At 36.1% G+C, this 22,433-nt stretch overlaps 1 protein-coding gene across 1 annotated transcript in view; it reads right to left on the reverse strand.

Moving 5' to 3' along the window:
- The window catches only part of crim1 (cysteine rich transmembrane BMP regulator 1 (chordin-like)), a 907,432-nt gene that overhangs the window by 147,981 nt on the left and 737,018 nt on the right, over positions 1-22,433 (reverse strand). Inside the window, exons 9-12 of the mRNA XM_051925587.1 lie at positions 20,247-20,403; positions 13,966-14,087; positions 13,111-13,320; positions 194-409 (exon numbers count right to left, since the gene is read on the reverse strand). Coding sequence (XP_051781547.1) covers positions 194-409; positions 13,111-13,320; positions 13,966-14,087; positions 20,247-20,403 — 705 coding nt within the window. The remainder of the gene's footprint in view (positions 1-193; positions 410-13,110; positions 13,321-13,965; positions 14,088-20,246; positions 20,404-22,433) is intronic.

Genomic DNA, 22,433 nt, shown 5'->3' on the forward strand with positions numbered 1-22,433 from the left:
TATCTATCTATCTATCTATCTATCTATCTATCTATCTATCTATCTATCTATCTATCTATCTATCTATCTATCTATCTATCTATCTATCTATCTACAGTTGTGTCTGTCTGTCTGTCTAATCTTTCTTTCTATCTATCTACCTATGCAAAACAAACAACTGGTATAAAATACAAAAAGATAAAAAAAAACTTACCTGGACACTGTGGACAGCATGAGTCCTGTGTTCTTATTGGACTCTGGCACAACAATGGAGGACAGACCTCAGTTTCACAAAGTACACGGCCACTGTGGCATGTACACTGAGTGCAGGAGTCAATATTCCAGGTTTCACCTTCCACAAAATATTCTCCTCCAGGAGCATGACAGACTGAGGCATCGCTAGGCTCCAACTTCCGTTGAGTTGTGTCATCTAGCAAAGGTGAAAAAAAATAATGTTATTTACTGTTGCAAAAATATCACATCAACTTAAAAAATGTTGTGGTTGGCCTTAGGGCTGCTAGAGAAAAAGTGTTTTACAAGCAACAATGGCCTTTGATACCTGAGATAACACATACATTGGTAGTGTCCATAATAAGCACAAAAATGGCTGGGAAGTCGAAGGGTGCACATAACTGCAGAAAACTGAATAGCAAAAAATAGCATTCCCAAACCCAGTTAATCCAATTAAGGGTCAGGAGGGGCCATAGTCTTCTCTGGCACCTTTGGGTGCAAAACAGGGACCAACTCTAAGTGGGATGCAAGTCTATCACAGAGCTAACAATGTCACTTTAGAATGGCCAATAAACCTAGCATATACATTTTTGGAAATGTGAGAAGAAAACTGGAGTATGCAGAGAAAAACCCACACAAACATGGGGAGAAACCCTGATCTGCACATGGACAACAGACGGATGAGGAATTAAAACCCAAGGCACTGGGTTCATGAGCCAGCAGAGCTAACCACTGTGCTACTACACTTCCATACAGACCATTTGCCTTTAATTTTATTTAGAACTGTGAAAGAATTAAAACTTTAGTTTTCCTATTAATTCTTGTACTGTTTGCTTTATAAATTGTGCAATTGTGCAAGTACAGTATATTTATCATGTGGGAGCAAAAGCAGATAGGTATGATTTATAGATTAAATAAACATGGCCTCAGAAAACCTTAATAAGAAATTGAAGTGATTTCAGCAGGCATCACTTGTGAAACTGAGCTAAAGACAGACAATTAAGAGAATTACGTGTTACTGTCAATGAGCAATCACTTGAGCAGACCAGAAAGCACAAACCAGGGCAAATCAGAAGAGAAAAAGAAATGATTAAATAATAAAGAAACACACAGTTAACAGCTCCTTAGCCTTCATTCTGAGGCATTTTCAACTGAAGATGCTGTTGATATGATTGAAAAGATACAAAACATATTATTCTTAAATCTGCTTAACATAATTCATGGTCACTGGAGATAAATCCTATCCTGAAAACATCAGAAACAAAGCAGGAACCATCCCTAGACTGGGTTGTCAGAAGGCCCACTGATACACACACACACACACACACGCACGCACACACACACACGCGCGCGCATACACGGCAAGTTTAGAAGTTAATCCAATACATATTTGGAAAAAATCTGTAATGGTGAGAGAGTATAGCAGTTCTGAGAGCAGTCAGGTAGAATCTCCACAAACTGAAAGGTAAATTGCAACATTTTAGACAACTTCACTGAGACACCTAGGTGGCATTTTTACCTTGTTTTTCATGGTTTTTCTTTTACGTATGCACATCTGAGTTGCTAAGAAAATAATGTTTTCTCTATCAGTCATATTCTGATCTCATTTTTCATGGATATTCAACAAGATTAAGAGTAATTTAACAAATCTGCAAGTACATTGGAAAATCTAGGATTAAACAGCAATGTCAGTATCATTTATTTTTTTGCAAAACATACTACAAAGTCTATACAAAGCTCATCCTGCTCATGTTCACACCAAGTGACTACAGATATTTCTCTTGCACTTGAGAAATAATTTTGGCATACATTTCAAAAAGGAACGATAGGGACATTTTTCTTATGGAAAAGGAAAAATAACTGGTAATAGAAGTAGGGGCTACTTTGGTTGGGAACGGTGGGCAGTGTATGGCGTACACATACACTGGCAAGAACCTTTTCCCAGCTCAGACAACCTTTGAGCATATATTGAAGTAAGGTTTGTATGCTGCATACGTACTACATATGAACAGATACAATGGCTTGCAACATGAATTCAGTTTGGCATACAATATAGAGGAAAATGTGAAGCTTCAGGGGGGAAAAAAAGAAGCCTAGATCATTTTTGGCTACACATTAGACAGAATAAAAAGTGAAAATCCAAGAGCAAAAAGCATTGTCGCCTCCAAATCAAAAGATTACACAGTAGCCACAAGCAAAAAAAATGTGTTATCTATGATTTTTCAGTGCATCAGCTGGTACCAAATATTTACTTAAGGGTTAATGTTACTGGCAGTATTTTTTAACTTTTTATTAAAAAGATTCTCAGAAGTAGAAGCAGGGCTTCCCAAGATTGGTCCTGGGGACCCCCTGGGGCTGCAGTTTTTTGTTCCAACCAACTTCTGTTTTTAATTGGACTCCTAGCCTAATTAAGTGAGCTGTTATCTCCCTGTTTCTGTGTTTTGGGGTCAATGAAGAAATTACAAAAGTGTGTTAATACAATTTAATAAAAGTTAAGCAGTTCTATGTAAATAATTATTATTATTTTTTTACTTTTTATTTATGTTCATCCTGATTTCCATTCTGACTTTCCAGTATTGCCTAATTAATGGGCCTGACACTGAAGCAGCAGCAGCATTTCATCATTTAGTGTTGTTGTTAATTGTCATTATTAGGATACAATGAACGGGGCAGACATAGAATAAGGGGAAAAAATACTAGGAAAACAACAAAAAAGAATTTAAAGCTTTAGCAAAAAATGTCTTATAATGTAAAAATCATACTACTGTGCTTTTCTTAACGCAGAGTAAGGGAAGAGAGGGGAACAAACAGCTAACTAAATGAGATCAATTATTTTCAATTAGAACTTATTGAGGAATCTGGTTGGAACAAAAACCTGCAGCCACAACACGTCCCCAGGACCGAGTTTGGGAACCACTGTTGTAAATAAATATTGACTCCTTACATCACATATTTTTTTTTTCTTTTTCCTACACAATTTTACAATAGACTAGTGATTTAACGTATGATACTGAGGTTTATTAATCGTGTAATTGTTCAAATATGTTGCAGCAAAGCTCCACGTCTTTGGCAACATATAAGAAATCATTGAACTGATAAACACAGGGAATGTTTCAAGCATATGAAAAGATGTCCAATTTAAATATTTATTGGTTTCCATCACTGGTTCAGTCACTTTCTGTGTGAAGTGTTCACCTTATTTCCATATCTGCTTAACTTTTTTCTACTGTTGCTACACTTTTGATTCCACATTTCCAAGGTGTATGGCAACTGTAAACTGGCCCTGTATAAGGGAGTGTTGGGGTGAGTGCTTTCCAATAGTCTTCTGCTTTAAGTCCTCAGCTTCCTACAATTTTAAATTTGAATCCTTATTTAAATTTTAATTTTTAACTATAGTACTGATAACAGTCTGTTTCTAGTTCATTTTTCTAGGACATTTTGGTTTACCAAATTCTCGAAGCTGAATTGGTAAGTCTAAGTTGGCTCTGAATGAGTAGGCATTTATGCATGAAGGTGTCTCATTCAAGGTTAATTTCTGTTTTGAGTCCAATACTGACACTTCTTGCAATCTTATAAGAAAAGCATGTATGTACATTGTGCTCATTGCATTTTATTTAAGTATGCTCTTCAGACAAAAAGATCTGAAATTGATGTTCAGTCTAAGAATAATGTATAGTAATATCAGATATGCAATGAAAACATAAAAAACACTGGGCTAGGTTGTTGGCAATCTTACAACTGATACTTACTTTAAATTTAACCTGGAAAGATAAAGATAACAGAAATGCTTTTGGAATTTATCTTTTTTTTTTTTGGAATATACAGCCTGTGAATTCTGTACTGTGGCAAAACACAATGAATAAGAAAAAAAAAGATTGTCAGATTGTGCTCAAAGAAGGCATATAAATTATTGCCTCCACACAGCAAGAAATTTTGACATGATAGATAAAAGAAGAATTAGTGGATGACACAGCTTGATTAATGTGCTGTCACTGAACACACAGGGCAAAGCCTTTGAAATGACACATCTGGGGGCACAAAGAGTGTTTACTTTTCTCTTTTAACTTGTAATATGCTTATTGAGCTACTGCTTGAGCAACTCTGCTTTCAGGCTGCTAAGATTTATCATTCCTGTAAAGCTTGCTCTTAATGTAATGCATATGTTTTCATATGTGGGTGTGAGTACAAACGCCTGTATTGATTTTCCATAGACCTCGCCTCACTTAAGAAAGTCTTGCCTTTTTAAAATAATACATTCAATCTAAAATCAAACAAAAAAGAAGAAGATAGGCCTTTCTTTTTATCACTGCCATAACACAACATGACAAAGCTCTGTTTTTGGCACTTCTGGCCTCCTGCCAAATGATGGCACTAGCTGCTATTGTGCTGCTGAACCCATAACTGAAATTTATCTGTAGGCACAGCATTAATTTTACTGAAGGCCGAGGCCAAACCTAAAGAAGGTCACAGAAAAAATTACAGAACAGAGAAATGGCACTTTTCACAACTGGGAACTTTCAAACTCAAATTACAGCAAGGGGCATTTTGAATTGTGTAATTCTTAAGTAATTAAGATATAAATTTGAATTAAGATTTCTTTAACCACTAAATCTGTTCACGTTTTTATCTGCAGCTGACGACTTCCATCCATTTAAACTAGCTTCATTATTAGGTTATTGTCTTGCAGGGCAGAGCACATGTTGCACAGTGTGCGCATATTTACACCCATGCTGAATAATTTAGAACCACCAGTAAGTCTAACGGTTAAAGGAAAGTGAAGAAAGATCATGTGTATGCAAGGAAAACAAATACATGACTTAAAAGGAGTGTATATCAAATCAGAATCATACAGGCGGTCAAAAAGAATGGAGGTGGAAATGCCTCCCATTTTGTCATCCTGAAAAGGTAAATTAAAAGAATTTCATTCCAAAAAAAATAGCAAATGCAAAGAAATGCAGATAAGAATAATATATTACGTGACATTCTTAAACCCACTTGTGGAGGAGCCACAGCATATCAGACAGTGTACTTATGTATACACCAACACTCATGGACACGAGGCCAGTTTGAGATTACCATTGACTCTAGCATGTACATCCGTATGGATCTCAAAGAAAATGTAGGATGAATGGAGGAAAACCAATTCAGACATGAGTAGAGCATGCAAATTCTTCATCGACAACTGAAGTGCACAAGCTTTAAGCCCACAGTGCAAGATCTGTGAGATAGCAGTGCCCGTGAATAAACAGCTGACTATAAATATATTTACTGCAAAAAACGAAATATGGTTCTTTACAGTATAATTAATTTTCTAGCTTGCATAAGTCATTTAGGATCCTCCCATCACCAGTTACAAGGTTATAAATTCCAAGACATCACTTCATTCAAAAAATGGCAAAAACACACACACACACACAAAAATCAGTGTGACTGACGGCTGGCAGCTCATCCCAGCCGACACATCCGGGACACTAGATGGCGTCTTTCCTGCAGCCTAGAGGTGCCCCGGATTCCCGTAGGGCATCATGGAAGATGGAGTTTGGCTTCACAACACTGCTGGGTACCCTGGGGACCACCGTGTGATGCTGCAGTAAGACGAGGGGATTTTTGTTTCCTGTATAGCCCGGAAGTACTCCCAAGTCACGGGGACAGAGGAACAGAAGTACTTCCGGGCTGAAGAAAAATACAATTCTCCATCTGACCCGGAAGTGCTAATGAATCACATGGACAGAACGACAGGAGCACTTCCGGGTCAAGGACTATATAAAGGACTATGGGGGACCCAGCAAGCCAAGCCGGAGTTGGGAGGGAGTGTGACAGAGCTGCTGGGGGGAGAGGAGGAATATTATTGTACATGTGATTATTGATTTATTGTTTATGGTGGTGGAGGTACTTTGGGGCACTTTGAAGAAGAAAATTAAATTATTTCTTAGTGCTTTTAAACCGGTGTCTGTATCTGTCCGTTGGGTTTCACAGGGTAACAGCGCCCTCAAGCGTCCACTCATTGACATCAGAAACAATGCTTCACTAGTATATTACATTTAGAAGAAGTGCTAATGTGCCATATTGACCAAGTGTAACAAACTTTGACCACTACAATTTAAAAATGCTGCTGCTCAAGAACCCAAATTTACTATGCTTCAAAGATAAACAGGATACACAGGATCAGGTTAGGTACAAATATTTGTGTTTTTATTGGTCCAAGGGGGACTTGTGTGTTTGTGAAGTGCTCAGAATGGGACTGAGACCCTATTGCAAGAAATGTCATCAGCCACACATCTTTCTAGACCATATGTTTGGTAATGTTCCACACTCACACTACTGCTATTCCTAATCCTTTTACAGAAGTCTGTAGAGTACTGAAACCCCAAATGGGATAATATTCTATAGTGAAAACTCTGTTGTGACAACTTACACTGCATTGCATGATCATTGACTTACCTATTCTCTATGAAATTTGAAAGTGAGAAAAGCGCTATATAAATGCAAAGAATTATTATTATTATTATTAAAATCCTTGAATTTTCAATCCATTTGAGGAACTATCCAAAGTTTCTTTAGGATTTAGCAGGAATTTATTTACTGTATGTTGTCCCTAAGAATGCTGGGTCAATTAATGATCTGGATCAGTGGTTCTTAAACTTTTTTCTCGTGACCCAATTTTGCCTGTTCTGCCTTTCTCCTCCATGGAGAATTGCAGCTGGCAGTCATCCTAACTGGGTTCCCTCTTATAGATTTGTCACAGACAGTCACCCCAGGGGGTGTTCTTCCCATTGGAGAATCACCAATGCAGGTTGTAGCGGAGCAATGCCATTTGGTTAAACTGTCCACGGCAAACCATCGCAAGACATACAGCAAAGTGTACCAACCCTTTCCAATTGAGTACTACTGTAAATCATGACTCTATGTGACCAAAATTCAGACAACACATAGTTTAAGAATTCAATATGTTTGAATGACAAGTATAAAATGCACTCTCCAATTTCAAAATTTTTCCATTGGGTTTTGTAAGGTGATGATGCTGAATTTGAATTTGGTATATACTGTTGTACTTATTGTGTGCTTAATTGTTCTGTGTTTATTGTAATGTATTCTTATAAAATTAAAGATAGAAAAAAATGAGTATTTAATCATATTCAGGCAGTAATTACACAAATGCAATTTTAAAATCTAGGATACTGTGCTTGTTGTGAGACAGGCATCTGTTACTAGACTTTAGCAATGATTTACCGTATATACTCACATTTAAGTTATCCCGCGGATAAGTTGGGGCTTGATTTTACCATAAATTCTCGGTATTTTATAATGATGTATAAGTCAAAGGTGGACAACTCACGCTATTGGTCCAAGAGATTATGATATACTTACGCCGACCTGAGAGAGTAACCATGGAGGACACTGCCTTCTCTTTCTATGTATTGTGCCTACGTCACCACACGGTAATACCTGAACTATTCTGAAGCGACATTTGCACTGATTTGTATTTTTTGTACCTCACACCGTCATACACCTTTCTTCGATGGTGCGTTCGATCAGAAGAAAATATGAAGCTGGTTTTAAATTAAAAGTCATTGAAGTGGCGAAAGAAATTGGTAACTGTGCTGTTGCAACAAAGTTCTACTGTATGTGTCTGAGAAACTGGTGCGAGATTGGAGGAAGCAAGAAGATGTAAAAAAAAAAAATTAAGTGTCGTATTTTTGAACGGGCATATAAGTCGGGGTCTGATTTTATGGTTGATTTTTCGGGTTTCAAGACCTGACTTATACATGTGTATATACCGTAGTTCTTTCTCTTCTTGAGGTGAACAGTCAATTAAATATTTATTTTTAGTAAAATTTAATGTTCACTTTGTATAGTTAAAATCCATTTAACTGTCATCTAACTTGTTTATTAAAATTCAGAATCACAGGGAAGGACAACCTATTCCTGAAATATCTGTTTCAAGACTGGAAACAACCATCAATGGACCACTTGTCCATTTGAATCCAGTACAATCTACATTTCAGATAACTTGGTGTTAAACATGCATAACACTGAGAACTTATGCCCATGCAGACATGTTGATAAAATGAATAAATGTGGAGCCCAAATAATTTAAGCTTCACAGTTCCAAGGCTTTTTGCTAGAAGGATTAATAGCACTAACACCTGCAAAGCTAGATTTTTCCACAAAATTGTAGAATCATTATTATTATTATGATTTTTTATTTCATTCAGCATAACTGTACTTACACACAAAGGAAAGACCTACAGTATGTCTGGTAAATTCACATTAAGGAATGTTAGTCAGGGCTGGTCCACTGCACAGTTGATACAGTCACTATTATTATAACACATGAAAATCAAAGCAGTCCATGGCATGTGCAGTGTATACGACTACCTTGGCTACATTTCCTTCCTGAGTGGGCATGGAGTGCATGTCAGTGTGTGGTAATGACATCCCCATATTGTGAAGGTCATCTAAGTAATAGCTGAAATGAGAGAGATAATATACATTACCATACATATGAGACTTTTGAGTGCCTAACACCATAGGGAAGGAACTAGGGGATGCACTTCTTCTTCTCTAACAGTTGCATGACTATTTTCAGGCCCAAGGAAGTCCAACCCAAAAATCCAGGTGTCATCCTTTCTGGACCATAAAGCTGACATAGCCTAGAAGTAAAAATCACTTGACTACAGAGTTTGAACTGAAAGACTACCATTTTCTTCCTTTTCTACTGATTTTCTTGTTAGGCCAGGGATATTCGCAATGCTATGTGATGCGTGAGCTTGAGGACACTGCATCGAACCACTCATCAAACACTGAAGCACCTGGATCGATCCTGTTAGAGTTGCAAGCCTGCCATCACATGTTGATAGTAAGCTACGATGCTGATGTCACATACCAGAACTTGCACACACGCCACCCATACTGTATTTTTACTGCTACTGCAACTAGCACACATGTGGCGTTCATTTCTGAGGACATGCTCAGAGATCATGTCAAAATAACGCTGGGAACGTGTAGCAGCCATGATCCGTGTGCTTAAGCTTACATTTTGTGAGTGTGAAGTATAAATTGGCCCTTAGGTGCCCCCAACTCTTTTTGACTTCTCCTTTAGAATGTAATTGTGAAAAAGAAGAGGTGGCAGTCATGCTAAAAAGCAAGTAAATCATTATTTCTGCCTTTGGTGTTGTATTTGCAACCACAGAAGGATACAAGCCAATTTTGAACATAACAGTTATGAAAACTTTGTCAGGATTTTACATCTATATTGAGCAGGTGGATACTGGAGTTTTTATTTGTATTTTCCATTCTTCCCTATAAACAAAAAAAATCCTGAAATTTCAGTGACTTGCATGGAACTAGTTTCACTCGTTTTTTTTGCACTGACAGTTTAATGATTAAAAGCATGGCTTCCACTCCTTTGAACATAAAATATTGTGTTACCCTATATACTGCCTCACTTTCAAAAAAGGAACTCAAAGTGTACACTTTGAAATTAAAAATTGACTTGAAAAAGTACCAGTTAGTCTATTTTCACCAAATTTTAGCAAAACAAACCAAAAAAAAAAAAAACGATCATGTTGCACTTTAGAACTGCATTGTTCTTGAAGGCTTGGATATACCACTCATATATCATTTTTAGGGCATATGCAAAAGGGTTCCAAAATGTTTGTTAACCTAAGAATGTTGCAGTCAAGCAATTTGACCTTATGCTTGACAGAACTGACTGACAAGATCACACTAAAGGAATATTGACAAGGATGAGGTTAATAAAACTGCCCTGAAAAAGATATAACAGGCCTGAACACCATGGTATTCTTTTAAAATAATAATCCACTAAAGGTCAAAATAATATATTGTCACAGTGTACGTTTGTACTAGCGATGTTAGCTTTACTTTAGTATCTCTCATTTCTACTTTCACAATGGAAAGATAGATTTATCCAGAAAAAAATGGCATTGGATATTGGTAACAATAGAAAGATTCCATTTTTGAAGAATTTCCCCAATGAACATATTGATGTCAGGTTAAAATAAAAATTTTCTATACCCTATTTACAAAATCCATCCATCAATCCAGTACTAAACACACTTAATCTACTTCAGGGAGACACGATGAAGAAGTTTTATTGCAGTAGCATTAAACAGTGTGGATTACCAGAGGGCGCATCAGCTACCCAAACACCCAACACAATAGACACAGACACAAGTGCTATAAAATAGAAGGCTTTTATTCTGTGGGAAATGCTTTCCAGTCATTTTCCACTAGCACCAATCACAATACAGCACAGGAATACTGCACTTCTTCTTCTCTCTCTTCACCTTAACTCCTCCACAGGCAACCTTCGTCCCTCTTCCTCTTGACTCTGGCTCATCTGTGTAAGGCAGCTGGCTCCTTTTCAAGCCGCACCTGGTAGCACTCCAGGTGGCTCATTAGGGAGGTCTGGGATTGCTCCAAGTGTGGCTGAAGCCCAAAATAGGGTTCTGCAGCTCCCACAGCTCCCCCTGGCCGCATCCACGTAAACCAAAAGGGCTGTGCTGACAAATAGCAATTCCCATACATCCCTGTTGGAATCTGAAGTGCTGTTGCAATCCAGGGAGGCTGCCAAGTAGCATGTTGGGGAAGATAGCACCCTTCAAAAGCCATCTACCTCTGTCCTTCCTTTAAGGAGGTGTCCTGGCCAGGGTAAAGATGCCGGATATCCCTCACAACAGAGACCAGCAACACACCCTACACAGGGTGTGAGTCCATCACAAGACACTTTTTCACATGCATACACATGCACAGCCACAAGCAAATAATTTAGGGTCACCAATTAACCTCAGAAATACGGGTTAGGGTTGTAGGAAGAGATGCGAGTACATAGGGAGAATGTGTAAATTCCACAAATGCATTCTCAACTAGACCTCTGGAGCTGTGATATAGTGGCACTATTCAAAGTGCACTTGTGCTGTTCTGTTGTGAAATGAAACATTGAAATCTTGCTGGATACTTTATAAGGGTTGCAGCGATGCATTTTGTTTTTGCACATTCCAGAATGAACTAAAAAATTGTGTCACTTGATCTTTTTTCCCTAAACCATAATAATGAATTTAAATGATTTACTGGAATTTCCTGTGATATTATTTGTGATATGTTTGCTTTGTAAGCCAGAGAAAAGAATGAACGTACTGTATACATTACAGATTAATTTTGCACCATACGAGAGAGAGAGACTATGAATCTCCTTCTCTAGTTCCAGAAGCAATGGAGTCACAAGACAGGGAGGCCATGGATGATTCACAAATTTATGAAACGTTTTTACATTACGTTATGTATAAGTTGGGAACATTAATGACAGACAAACAGCCAACATTATATACCGTTGTGCTTTTATATATACTATTACTTATTTACACTCTATCCTTTATTTTGGAAAAATACATTTTTCATTGTTTTTTAATTATAATTTTATATCCTGTGTATTGGTAATGGTGTTATTATGACATTATATTATTATTATTCATTGCAGTTCACTTTTGTATAGTCCTGTTTCTGAGTACAGGCTTTTAATGCAATTCATTAGATAGTAATCACTTAGTGGCAATCAATGTAAACACTGCATAAAAAATGGTAAAGGGTCTTTGGATGGTGTTTATTATAGAGAACTATATAAAATTAGGTGTGCTGGATTGTGCAAAGAAAGTAGATCAATGACTTAGTAAGAAGATCTTAGAAACTGCTTGTACATCATTACTGTAAAATGAAGAGGAATATCCTATTTTACTTTTAACTCTTTTTTTTTTTTACTAAACATATCAAGTATTTCAGACGGTGAATATTATATAATGTAAACAACCTCCACAGACATTATGAACTATCTACAAATATTCAAGAAAGCTTTATATTGCTGTCCTTCAAAAATATAACCACAGTTATAATCTTGATAATATGTGTTGTCTTTACTGTCAAACTGCAATTTTTTTTTCTTCGTGCAGAACCCACTCAGCCATACAGGATAAACTGCATTATTCTCCAAGCACTGTTTCTATTTCATTAATTAATTTTATTTATATAGCACCTTTCATCATTATGTAGGGATTTTGTATTGGGTTCTATCCCTGGTTTTTAAAGGCGCTATTTAAGGAACTCTTCTTGGCCATACTTACATCTAGGCATTGGCCTTTTCAGCTGTTTCACTTTACATGTGTCACTCCTGGATGAGCCATCTACACAAGTCATGTTCAGCAAGTTTCATTGTACCATAAAGAATGGGAAATCCAAATATTTTAAGCCAAGTGGTACAAACAGTTTATTCTATTAGAGTATGATATACAGAAGGATGCCATGGTTCTTCTTATTTTATCAGAGTCCAACCTTTTTCTGATTTTTTAACCTTGCTACAATGTTTCAGTAGAAACTTAGATTTTATTTTTCATTTTTTTTCCATAATATACACATACAATACAAAAAAAGGATCAACATACAAAGCCAAATAAATAAAGAAACCTTTGTTGCTTTTACTCACATTTTGCCCTAAACTTTGTCAATCACTCTACAATTCAGTAGGTTTTCCATTGACCCTTCTAATTACATGCCAGATCTCAGTGGAAAGATAAAATAGAGTGCTAGAGGTCTACTGACTAAAACTGCCAGTCACTTTTAAATTAATTTGAGTTTGTTTGATCTGTCCTCATGGCTAGATTATAAAAAAGGATGGATATAACTCTAGGGATTAACTTGTTAATATTAGTTAACAAGCTACTTGGCCTTTTCGCTTAGATGCAAACATTATTAGACCGCAAAAGATTGTGGCTTTGGGAAAACGCAGACTGAGAGAGGAAACCTTTTCTCACAAATCAATGACACCCTGCTGCTAAAGAATGAGTTTTTAGATAGCAAATACAGCACACACTAGGTTATTTCTTTTACCTGTACATGATGGACAGCACTGACCAGGCCGAATAACAGGGCTGGCACAAGCAGGTACTGGACAGGAGATAAGGGCACACATTTCACGACCACTGTAGCAGTAGCACTCCCGGCATCCATCGTGCCAGCTCTCACCGCTTTCATGCCGACGGCCATCGACTGATAGACATGCATTCGTTTTCACAGGAGGGAGCACAGACGTTGGTATATCTGTGAAGAAGGGAAATTAAATTTAACATGGGTTACTGATATTTGAGCAACCACAAATATTTTTTGCTACTAATTAAATCAAAGGCTACATTAATTTAGTCAAATGTTTTGGGCACTTTTTTAAATAAAATTGAGTAAAATAATGAAGAGTAAAAAAATAATTTTCAAAAAAGACAAAATTGCTGATTTAAAAGTAGAAAATAACAAACTTAATCCAATGCATTCACAATTTAAATTGTACTTATACCAATTAACTCTGTTTTTCAATCAATTTGAGTTTTATATAACACCTTTTAAAGTTAGCACATTTCAAACTGTATAAAGATACATTCAAAGTTGTGCTGCCTGGCTAATTAAGAAAGGCAAGTGAGAATTGAACAATTTAAAGAAAACAAAAAATAAAGATAAAGGTACAAGTTCATGTAAGTAAGAGGTGCTGAAGTTAGCATAGAGCAGATAGTAAGTAGCAGAGCAAAAAAATATTTAATAACAGAAGATGACATTTACTGCTGTTGGAAATTGATACATGCTTTTTCCCTTCAGGCATCATAAATCTAATTTACCATTACTGACATTCTACTGCATTTAGCTCCTTTGAGCAAAGTACAAAAGAAAACTAGATGTCTAAGCCCAATCTGTACATACCTCTGCATTTGCAGATAAGACATCCATGGCTATCCTGCTCAAAACCCATTGGGCAATCCTTATCACATGGCCACTCAGGGCACTTCTTGCAACGGCAGATATCACAACCATGCTTGTTTTTCCTGTATGGTTCAGGAGATAATAAAATGATTAAAACATTGAAATACACCATGCAGTGATGATGTGTTCAATACATTAATAAAATAAAGTACTGGCCCACATCGAAATCTGTTCTCTACTTAGTAAATGCAGAAATGATAAACTGCTTACTTAATTCTTGCAGAAAATATTTCATCACTGGTAGACAGAGAAAGAGAGAGAGAGAGAGAGAGAGAGAGAGAGAGAAGTGCTGCTTAGATTAAAAAGGCTGAAATCAATATAATAACTTGGATCAGATAACATTTACCCTAGAATGCTTAAGGAGGGTAATGAGTACATACATAAATCCTTGACATTTTTTTTTAAATCAGTGCACTCTGCATAGATTTCTACAGATTGGAGGCTGGTAATAAATATTATCTAGATACCGTACATTTAAGGGTGATTATAATCCAGTTAACCTTAAAATACAAACAAAAGACAAGATCAAGTATTACATGGCAAGAACACGTGTATAAGTGTGAAAGTGGATATAGTGTTTCACTAATATGCTGGAATTTTATATTTAAGCATATGATCAGAGGGTTGCAGCATCTTGTTTTTCAGAAAGCACGTGAAAAGGTACTGCATAGGAGGCTTTTGATCAACACTAAAAGAGGTTGAGATTTCAAGGAGAAGTGTAAAGATGGGTGTAAACTTGTCTTAAACACAGGAAGCAAGGGGTTATGATACAAGGTACTTTTTCAGACAAAGGTGATGTTATAAGATATATCCCTCAGTAACACACTGGCTAGACCCACCTTCTTGGGTGGACACTGAATCGAACATTATAGCTCCTAGACATTTGGCTGTTCTGCACGTCACAGATTTTTAATCCCAAAGCCTTTTTCTCATTTCCATCTTATTTTATGCATTCCTGACAGGGGGTGGAGAAATCTTGGGCTATTGTCCAGAATGGCAACATCATACCCCAATTTTCTATAAGAAAGTCCTCCAAACAGGGAATGGCTGTGTGCTATCTACCTGCTGATCTAAGCTGAGCATTGAATGACACCCTTGGGTATGTTTTGGTAAGTGTGGGTTATGAATGTTTTGGTCTATTCCCTTCTATTCCCCTTTTTTACCTATATATTATTGAAATAGCTCCACAAAGCATCTGGATTCCTTACCACTTCCCTTCCATTTACTTCTTGAATTATATAAATCAGTTTTTCTAGTTTGTCAGGAAGACCTTGGCTTGCTCTCTAAGTTTCTGTGCACCAACACTCAGCAAAGGTTGTTCTGCTTAAGGACAGCCACTGCTATGTTGTCCCAATTATTATGCTGGATTTTACTTGGTTCAATTTCATTTGTCGATTGGAATGCTTCCTTTTTAATGTACTGCCTTGAATTATTAGTTGCAAAAACAAATTGTGCCTCTGGATCCAACTTGTTGGAATGGGGCTACTTGGGAAAGATTCAGAAACAGGTTTCTGGAAGTTCTCATAGATAAACAAAGTGTTGCCCAAGAGTTATATGGTCGAGCAATCTGGCAGAGTAGATGCAGAAACAATATACCTTATATGGGCTTGGAGTCGGGTGTTTTCCTCTTCACGTATGACTCTGTACCCCATTTTCCTCTTTTAGTGAATGTCCTTTGTAAATAGTTGATTCCTTTTTTCCTCCAATAAATATTTAATCTCAAAAAAGTAAAGCCCTTCAGGGACCAGTTCCTAATTATTTTAATTTTGTGTTAATATGTTCATACATTGAAAGTAGTCACTACATGAGCCAACGATGTTTTTCAGTGAAGTCCAAAATCAGAATAATACAGTGGCAAGTGCAAGAAAATGATGTATGTTAACATATTGCGGAATCACTTTCTCATGCTTCTACCTAACAAAGCTATTGCTAGTATTATTTTTATTTTAATGCAGGTCTTAAACCTTTATGTACAAAATATATCATACCTAACAGAAAAATACAAATATGCAGCATATACTAATGGTTTAGTATCAATAAAAGATATGAAAACTTCAAACATTAATTCATACTCTATTTATGTGAACAGTATACCTGGCACTTCCTGTGTTTAGAAAGCATTTGTAAAATAGGGCTGCAAATTCTTGTTACAATGATTTATATCTTCAGAAACATGTCAATGTTCTGAATCTTCTATAAATATTCACATTAGCTGATTTAATTGATTCATGGCAGCAACATTTTTTAGTACACAGCTATGTCATTATAGGTACAATACCCTTTAACTCTGCTTTTAGAGACTGAAGTACCTTAACAAAAAAAGCAAATAAATTAATTACTGAATGTATGACATTTTCACACCAACTTCTGTTTAATAAATAAACCACTGATAATCATCCAGAATTTCTAAATGCACATTATCCAGATATAGTACTTCTAACAGTTATTTTACTTTGTACAAAAGATGATTTATGTAAAGACTGACAGTTATTGTATGTCTGTAATAAAAAAAAAGTCTAGATTTGAAAACAAAGAAAAAATCTATCCACTACCACAACATGCTTTACTATTGTATACAAAGTTCACAGTAACCAGTTCAAAGTTAACCATCATTATAAAAAATGGCAAGGGACAAGACCAAAACCTAGTTACTGTGAGATATATACTGTATATACTTTCAAATTTCAATTTTATCCTCATTAAAGAGTCTTATAGTCTTCTTACTATGAAAAGCAGCATATGGAATAAAGACTGATTTGATTGATCTAAGTCTATTCAACTTTTTAACTTCACCCTTCACTGCTGCTGTATATACACAAAAAGATTTAAAGCATTTTTTTACTTAATAATAGATCCCAAGATATAGAGCCTATGATATGGATTTATTGCTTTTGACTTCATGCATCCATAAAAAATGAGCACAGGAGATTTATCTCACTCTTGGACTATAAGTATAAAAACATTATGATGATAGAGCATGCAGTAGTTGTTTTTTCAACAGTTGGATCAATAGTGTTATTCAATACCTTGTACTTATTTAAACCTTTAATTATTAAAGAAATGCCAATTTAAAACTGACGTATACAAGCATTGTCAAATTAATAAAAAATAATTATTTCAGCTAAGCAATTTATTAATTAATTTCACACATATGTGGACAAACTGAAACTATGACACTTGCCCATCACAGGACAATCTCACATATACAATTACATTTTGTAACTTTTAAATTCAATTAGCCAGTTAACTTAAAAGGCAAAGATGTAATGTTGGTGGGTAGCCATGCTAACAAAAGGAGACTATACAAACTCTACCCAAAAATGACTAAACATTCCTATAGTTATGATGAAGTAGAGATGACGACTGTGTCACTGTACTGCCAGTTTGCAGTTTATCATGATTTAACATGAACATAATAATGACAGTAAATGTATCCACTACACTGTAGTGTCCTTTGGTCGAACTGACTGCCATAATTCTGCTTTACTGTCAAAATGCAAGCCTCAGAATAATATTATGTGAAGTTTTCAATCCTGGAAACCCTCAGAGAAATTAAAATAACATTAAATATATTTGTTTTTCCTAGTCTTTTGGTGACTTCTGAATTACTGACTTATTTTAAAATCACTACTGTTCTACTGTTCTTTCCAAATTTATGCAACTCATATTATTAAGGTGACCCATAGTCAGTTCAAATTTAGGCCAATTTCCATATGTGAATTAACCCATGAGATATAAAACAATGCAGCAAGTTTACAAATGCATTTGAATAACCTGACCAAAATGTTAATAATGTGAAACAGACAGATAGATAGATAGATAGATAGATAGATAGATAGATAGATAGATAGATAGATAGATAGATAGATAGATAGATAGATAGATAGATAGATAGAGAAAGAACTTTTTTGTCCCATTGGAACATTTCACTTTTACAAACGGAAAAATATAAACATTTTTTTAAAATAAGAATTTGAAGAAACAAACAATAACTTCACAATAATCAATCCAATTTTAAAGCTAACAATAGTAAATCGTATAATATCATAAACCCAAATAAATAACGGAGCACAACACTTGTGGCAGGTGGTGTTTTTTTGTAATCTACAAAGCAGGAGGCTCCATCTTTACTTGGTCAAGTGCCAATCCTGTGCTGAGGGGGGAGTTTATGATGTGACTTATATACATACTCCCTCAAGCAAGAGCCTTTTCTTTAAGGGTTTGGCACTGGTTTAAAATCAGCAAACATTTCCTTTAAAACTAAAATAACAAAAAGGATCATAGACATGAGCATCAATCTGCACATCCATGAATGCAATAGTCAATTTCAAAGTCATTCACAATTTGAAAGTCCACCATTAATTTTGAATGTGTGACTAATTGTGGAGTAGCCAATCATTTTTGAAAGCAGCAGATGGATACATTCACAAACATAGCCATAAAACTGCATTTCAATGCAATGAGTAGAAGCAACAAATAAAACTGCAAAACATATCAAATAATGAAAGTTATCAACAAGGTAACTTTAATGTACACAAAAATATGATTCTAAAAAAAAAAAATTGCACACTGGTAAATGTGGATCTGGATGATACAAAAATAATTTCAACAGTAATGTGCAGACTTAAATTATATTAAAGTGCTTTTAAACTCCAACTATTACTCCTCATTTTACAAGCATTACGTAATAACAAAAAGCCAGTTTTTAAAATTAAAATAAAGCACAACAAAAATTAAATAATTTTGTTTTGCCATCACAGTGCATTTTTGTTTCTTGCAGCCCTGCTGACGGTAGTCTTCCCAATGACAAACGTAAAATGCTATTACAGTATAGATTGAGGGTATGAGAGGGACATTAACACTATATATATATTTTTTTTAATGCAAACAAAATCAATGGACTAAATATTCTTAATTATTATAACGTGTCACACACATGAGCTTGGGATTCAACTCCAGAGTTCATCTAATGGCAATTCCGCTCCATGTCAAGTGTTGGCGCTATCGCCTAATGCCTCTCCTCTCCTTTCCCCACCAGACCTGATGATCAGTGAAAGGATGACAACTGGTTCTGGTCCCCTGAGCCTGCCTCTTCCACCTTCTCTACCACTTAACCAGATGCACTGCCATCTTGCCTCAGTCTAATTACATGTCTCGGGTCTGGAAAGATGTTATTCAAATGACAGTGAAAGCTGTGTTTATTATTTCATTTTCAGCTATACGGGGTTTGCCTAAAGGTGCCTTAAACCTTTGTGCTTTTTTAGTGCTTCATTTACAAACCTTACTTCCAATTTGCCATTACTTTTTAAGATTTTAAATATAATTTCACAACATTAAGCCAAACATCCATTTTCCATAGCTGCATTCTCCCTTTCAAGGTTGTAAGAGCTGAAAACTATGTTGCATGTGATGGGTGGGCATAAAGCTGGCACCAGCTATGGATAGAGTGCCAAGCCATAGCAGGACACAGATTTGTACATATTCACATTTGCTCATATGGACCAGTCTCCACATAACCTAAAACATGTGTCTATGGAGAAAAACCCACACATATGTAATTGGAGTGAAAGTTTCAGGGTTCAAAACTAGCTTTCTATTCAAAGAATGAGTTAATTAAACATTTTATTTCATTCCAGTACTAGTTAACATTGAATTAGTGACTGTGGCCCTCCAAGAGTGGGATTGCACTTCTTTGCCATAATGAAACAACAAAATATACATCATTGCAGGGTTATGGGGAACTTGAGTTGCTCCTGATAAGCACTGGGGAAAACAAAAAGAAGGATTTCTTTCTGGACTGGTGCCAGATGATCTCATGGCATACTCACTATGACAAATTTTGCTTTGCCGTTTGACCTAGAATGGATGTCTTTTGGATGTGGGACCCAGACAGACACAGGGAGAGCTGCACCAACAGTAACTAGGTTGGGAATCCAACCTAGATTGCTGGTGATGTGAGACGGGATTACAAACAACCTTGATAATGTCTTGCCTATTAATAACTTTTTGTCCAATATTCCATCTTATTGGATTGATGCCGATTTTATTCATTGACTCAGATAATTATACTCATAAAATTTAACTGATGAAAAACAAGCTAAAGATGCTCTTAAATCTTAGCAAATATGCAAGGCACATCTGGTTTATGACATTTGTAACCAACATAAAAGCAATCAAAATCTTTCACAGTTCATAAGGTCTAAATAATCAAGCAAACTCACATAATTCCGAAAGGGCATTCCTTATCACAGACCACAGGCTTGCACTTCTTTGGGCGAGGACGACACTGGCAAATTTCACAGCCGTGGGCATCTATGTGAAATCCAAAAGGGCACTTCAGCACACAGCCGGATATCAGACCTCTGCAGAGTTTTTCTCCTTATTGGATGAAAAAAAAAGAAACATGTTACTATGGAAAACTGGGAAAGCCTCTGTAAACATATATGTGCCTAAAATATAACTTTTCAGAAGCAGTCACTCACACTCTCCTTCTTTTCAGGTTTTTGGCTTCTGCTTACAATTCATAAAATCAATATTTAAAAGTATATTCTGCAAACTCATGAGCAACTCTGTTGTTCATCAATATGAGTTATAGAGAATAATGAAAACCTATAAAAGCATGTGAAAGCACAGAGCAACACATATAGAATGGTAACGTCTTTAGACTGTTAACCTTTAATAAATTATTAGCAGGGGATATCATAGACTGTTTTACAGAAAAAAACGAAAAAAAAACCCTTTGAATATATTCATATAAACAAAAGTGCAGTACAAGGGAATTAGGTTTAGTTTGGGCAAATGTGACATGAACTTAACTCAGTAAAGGAAAAGCCTAACCAGCAAAGAAACCAATGGGCACTGAAACAAAATGCTACTGTATTTTTGTATTTGTCTTCAAAGGGACATGGAAAGATATGGGATGTGTATGTGCATTTACTGTAGCAACCCAATTGTTTGTGTGGAGTTTGTATTACCCCAGAACTAAATATTTTTTTTCTTTGTTTCTCCTTCCAGAATATTAGGTTAAAATAATGTTAGTGTATACTGTATATGCACATTTGCATAAATGCAAGTTACAGTTAAAGATAGACACAGCTTTGTAAACTGCACAGCAATCATAACAACTTTATCAGTGCAAAATGATGTGCCAGGTTTGTACACCTGTCTTAAAATCTTCATCAGATGTCATTTAAAAGATGACAGTTGGTTTTTGCCTGTGGAAATCGCAGAGAAAAGGATGAAAATGCTGAATGTGTTCCAGATGAGGAAAAAAAACCAAAACTGTCAATGTATGTCACGGATGGTGCATCACAAATGATTTGTACAGTCTGGTGAACCTTTTATTAAAAGTTTAATATTCTTCAAAAATGATGGAGAAATATAGTAAAAGGTGTTAAAAGAACGGCATGTATCAATGAATAAACAATGTGCATCAAGTCAGGCTGACAAATGGACAAAAAAAATCAAAAGAAAATCCCTCAAACAAGGGAAAAAATTAGACAGGACTGAAGATAAAGTTTTTACACATGTTTATTATCACCATAACCTCAGTGTAGACATGTTCTCCCTTCTTCTGAATTACACTTGTATCTTATGTAACAGACTCACAATGGTACAATACACAGTTCTGCTCTCATCCCATTCCTCTATCACTGTTTTAATACACTGTACATAGTTGAAAGCACATTTTTTATATATATGTGGGTGTTTGAATAGTTTTTTTTTACATAAACAAAAGGTCCAAAACCAAGAAAAGGATTTCAAAAAAATGGACCCTGAGATTGCAAAACATAACATGACATTCTCAAACTACTTTATTTTATCCCAGCAGCACCTGCTACAAGGTAGGAATTAGCTATGGAGAGTGTGCCAGACCATTGCAGAGCCCAACTTGAAATCATTAATTAGTTTAAATCCTCCTTAGGGAAAAAATGGAGGAAAACCTATTCAGGCAGAATGTGCACACTCCACATGGTCCTTCAGGTAACATAAATATAACATAACCCACTTTAATCAATACATTGATCACTGATGGAATGGTTTGGTGAGTTGTTGCAGCCTATTCCACCAGTCGTCTTCTTCTTTCGGCTGCTCCCGTTAGGGGTTGCCACAGCGGATCATCTTCTTCCACATCTTTCTGTCCTCTGCATCTTGCTCTGTTACACCCATCACCTGCATGTCCTCTTTCACCACATCCATAAAACTTCGCTTAGGCCTTCCTCTTTTCCTCTTGCCCGGCAGCTCTATCCTTAGCATCCGTCTCCCAATATACCCAGCATCTCTCCTCTGCAAATGTCCAAACCAACGCAATCTCACCTCTCTGACTTTGTCTCCCAACCGTCCAATTTGAGTTGACCCTCTAATGTACTCATTTCTAATCCCATCCATCCTCGTCACACCCAGTGCAA

Source organism: Erpetoichthys calabaricus, chromosome 3 (assembly GCF_900747795.2).
Source record: "Erpetoichthys calabaricus chromosome 3, fErpCal1.3, whole genome shotgun sequence".
Taxonomy (NCBI): domain Eukaryota; kingdom Metazoa; phylum Chordata; class Cladistia; order Polypteriformes; family Polypteridae; genus Erpetoichthys; species Erpetoichthys calabaricus.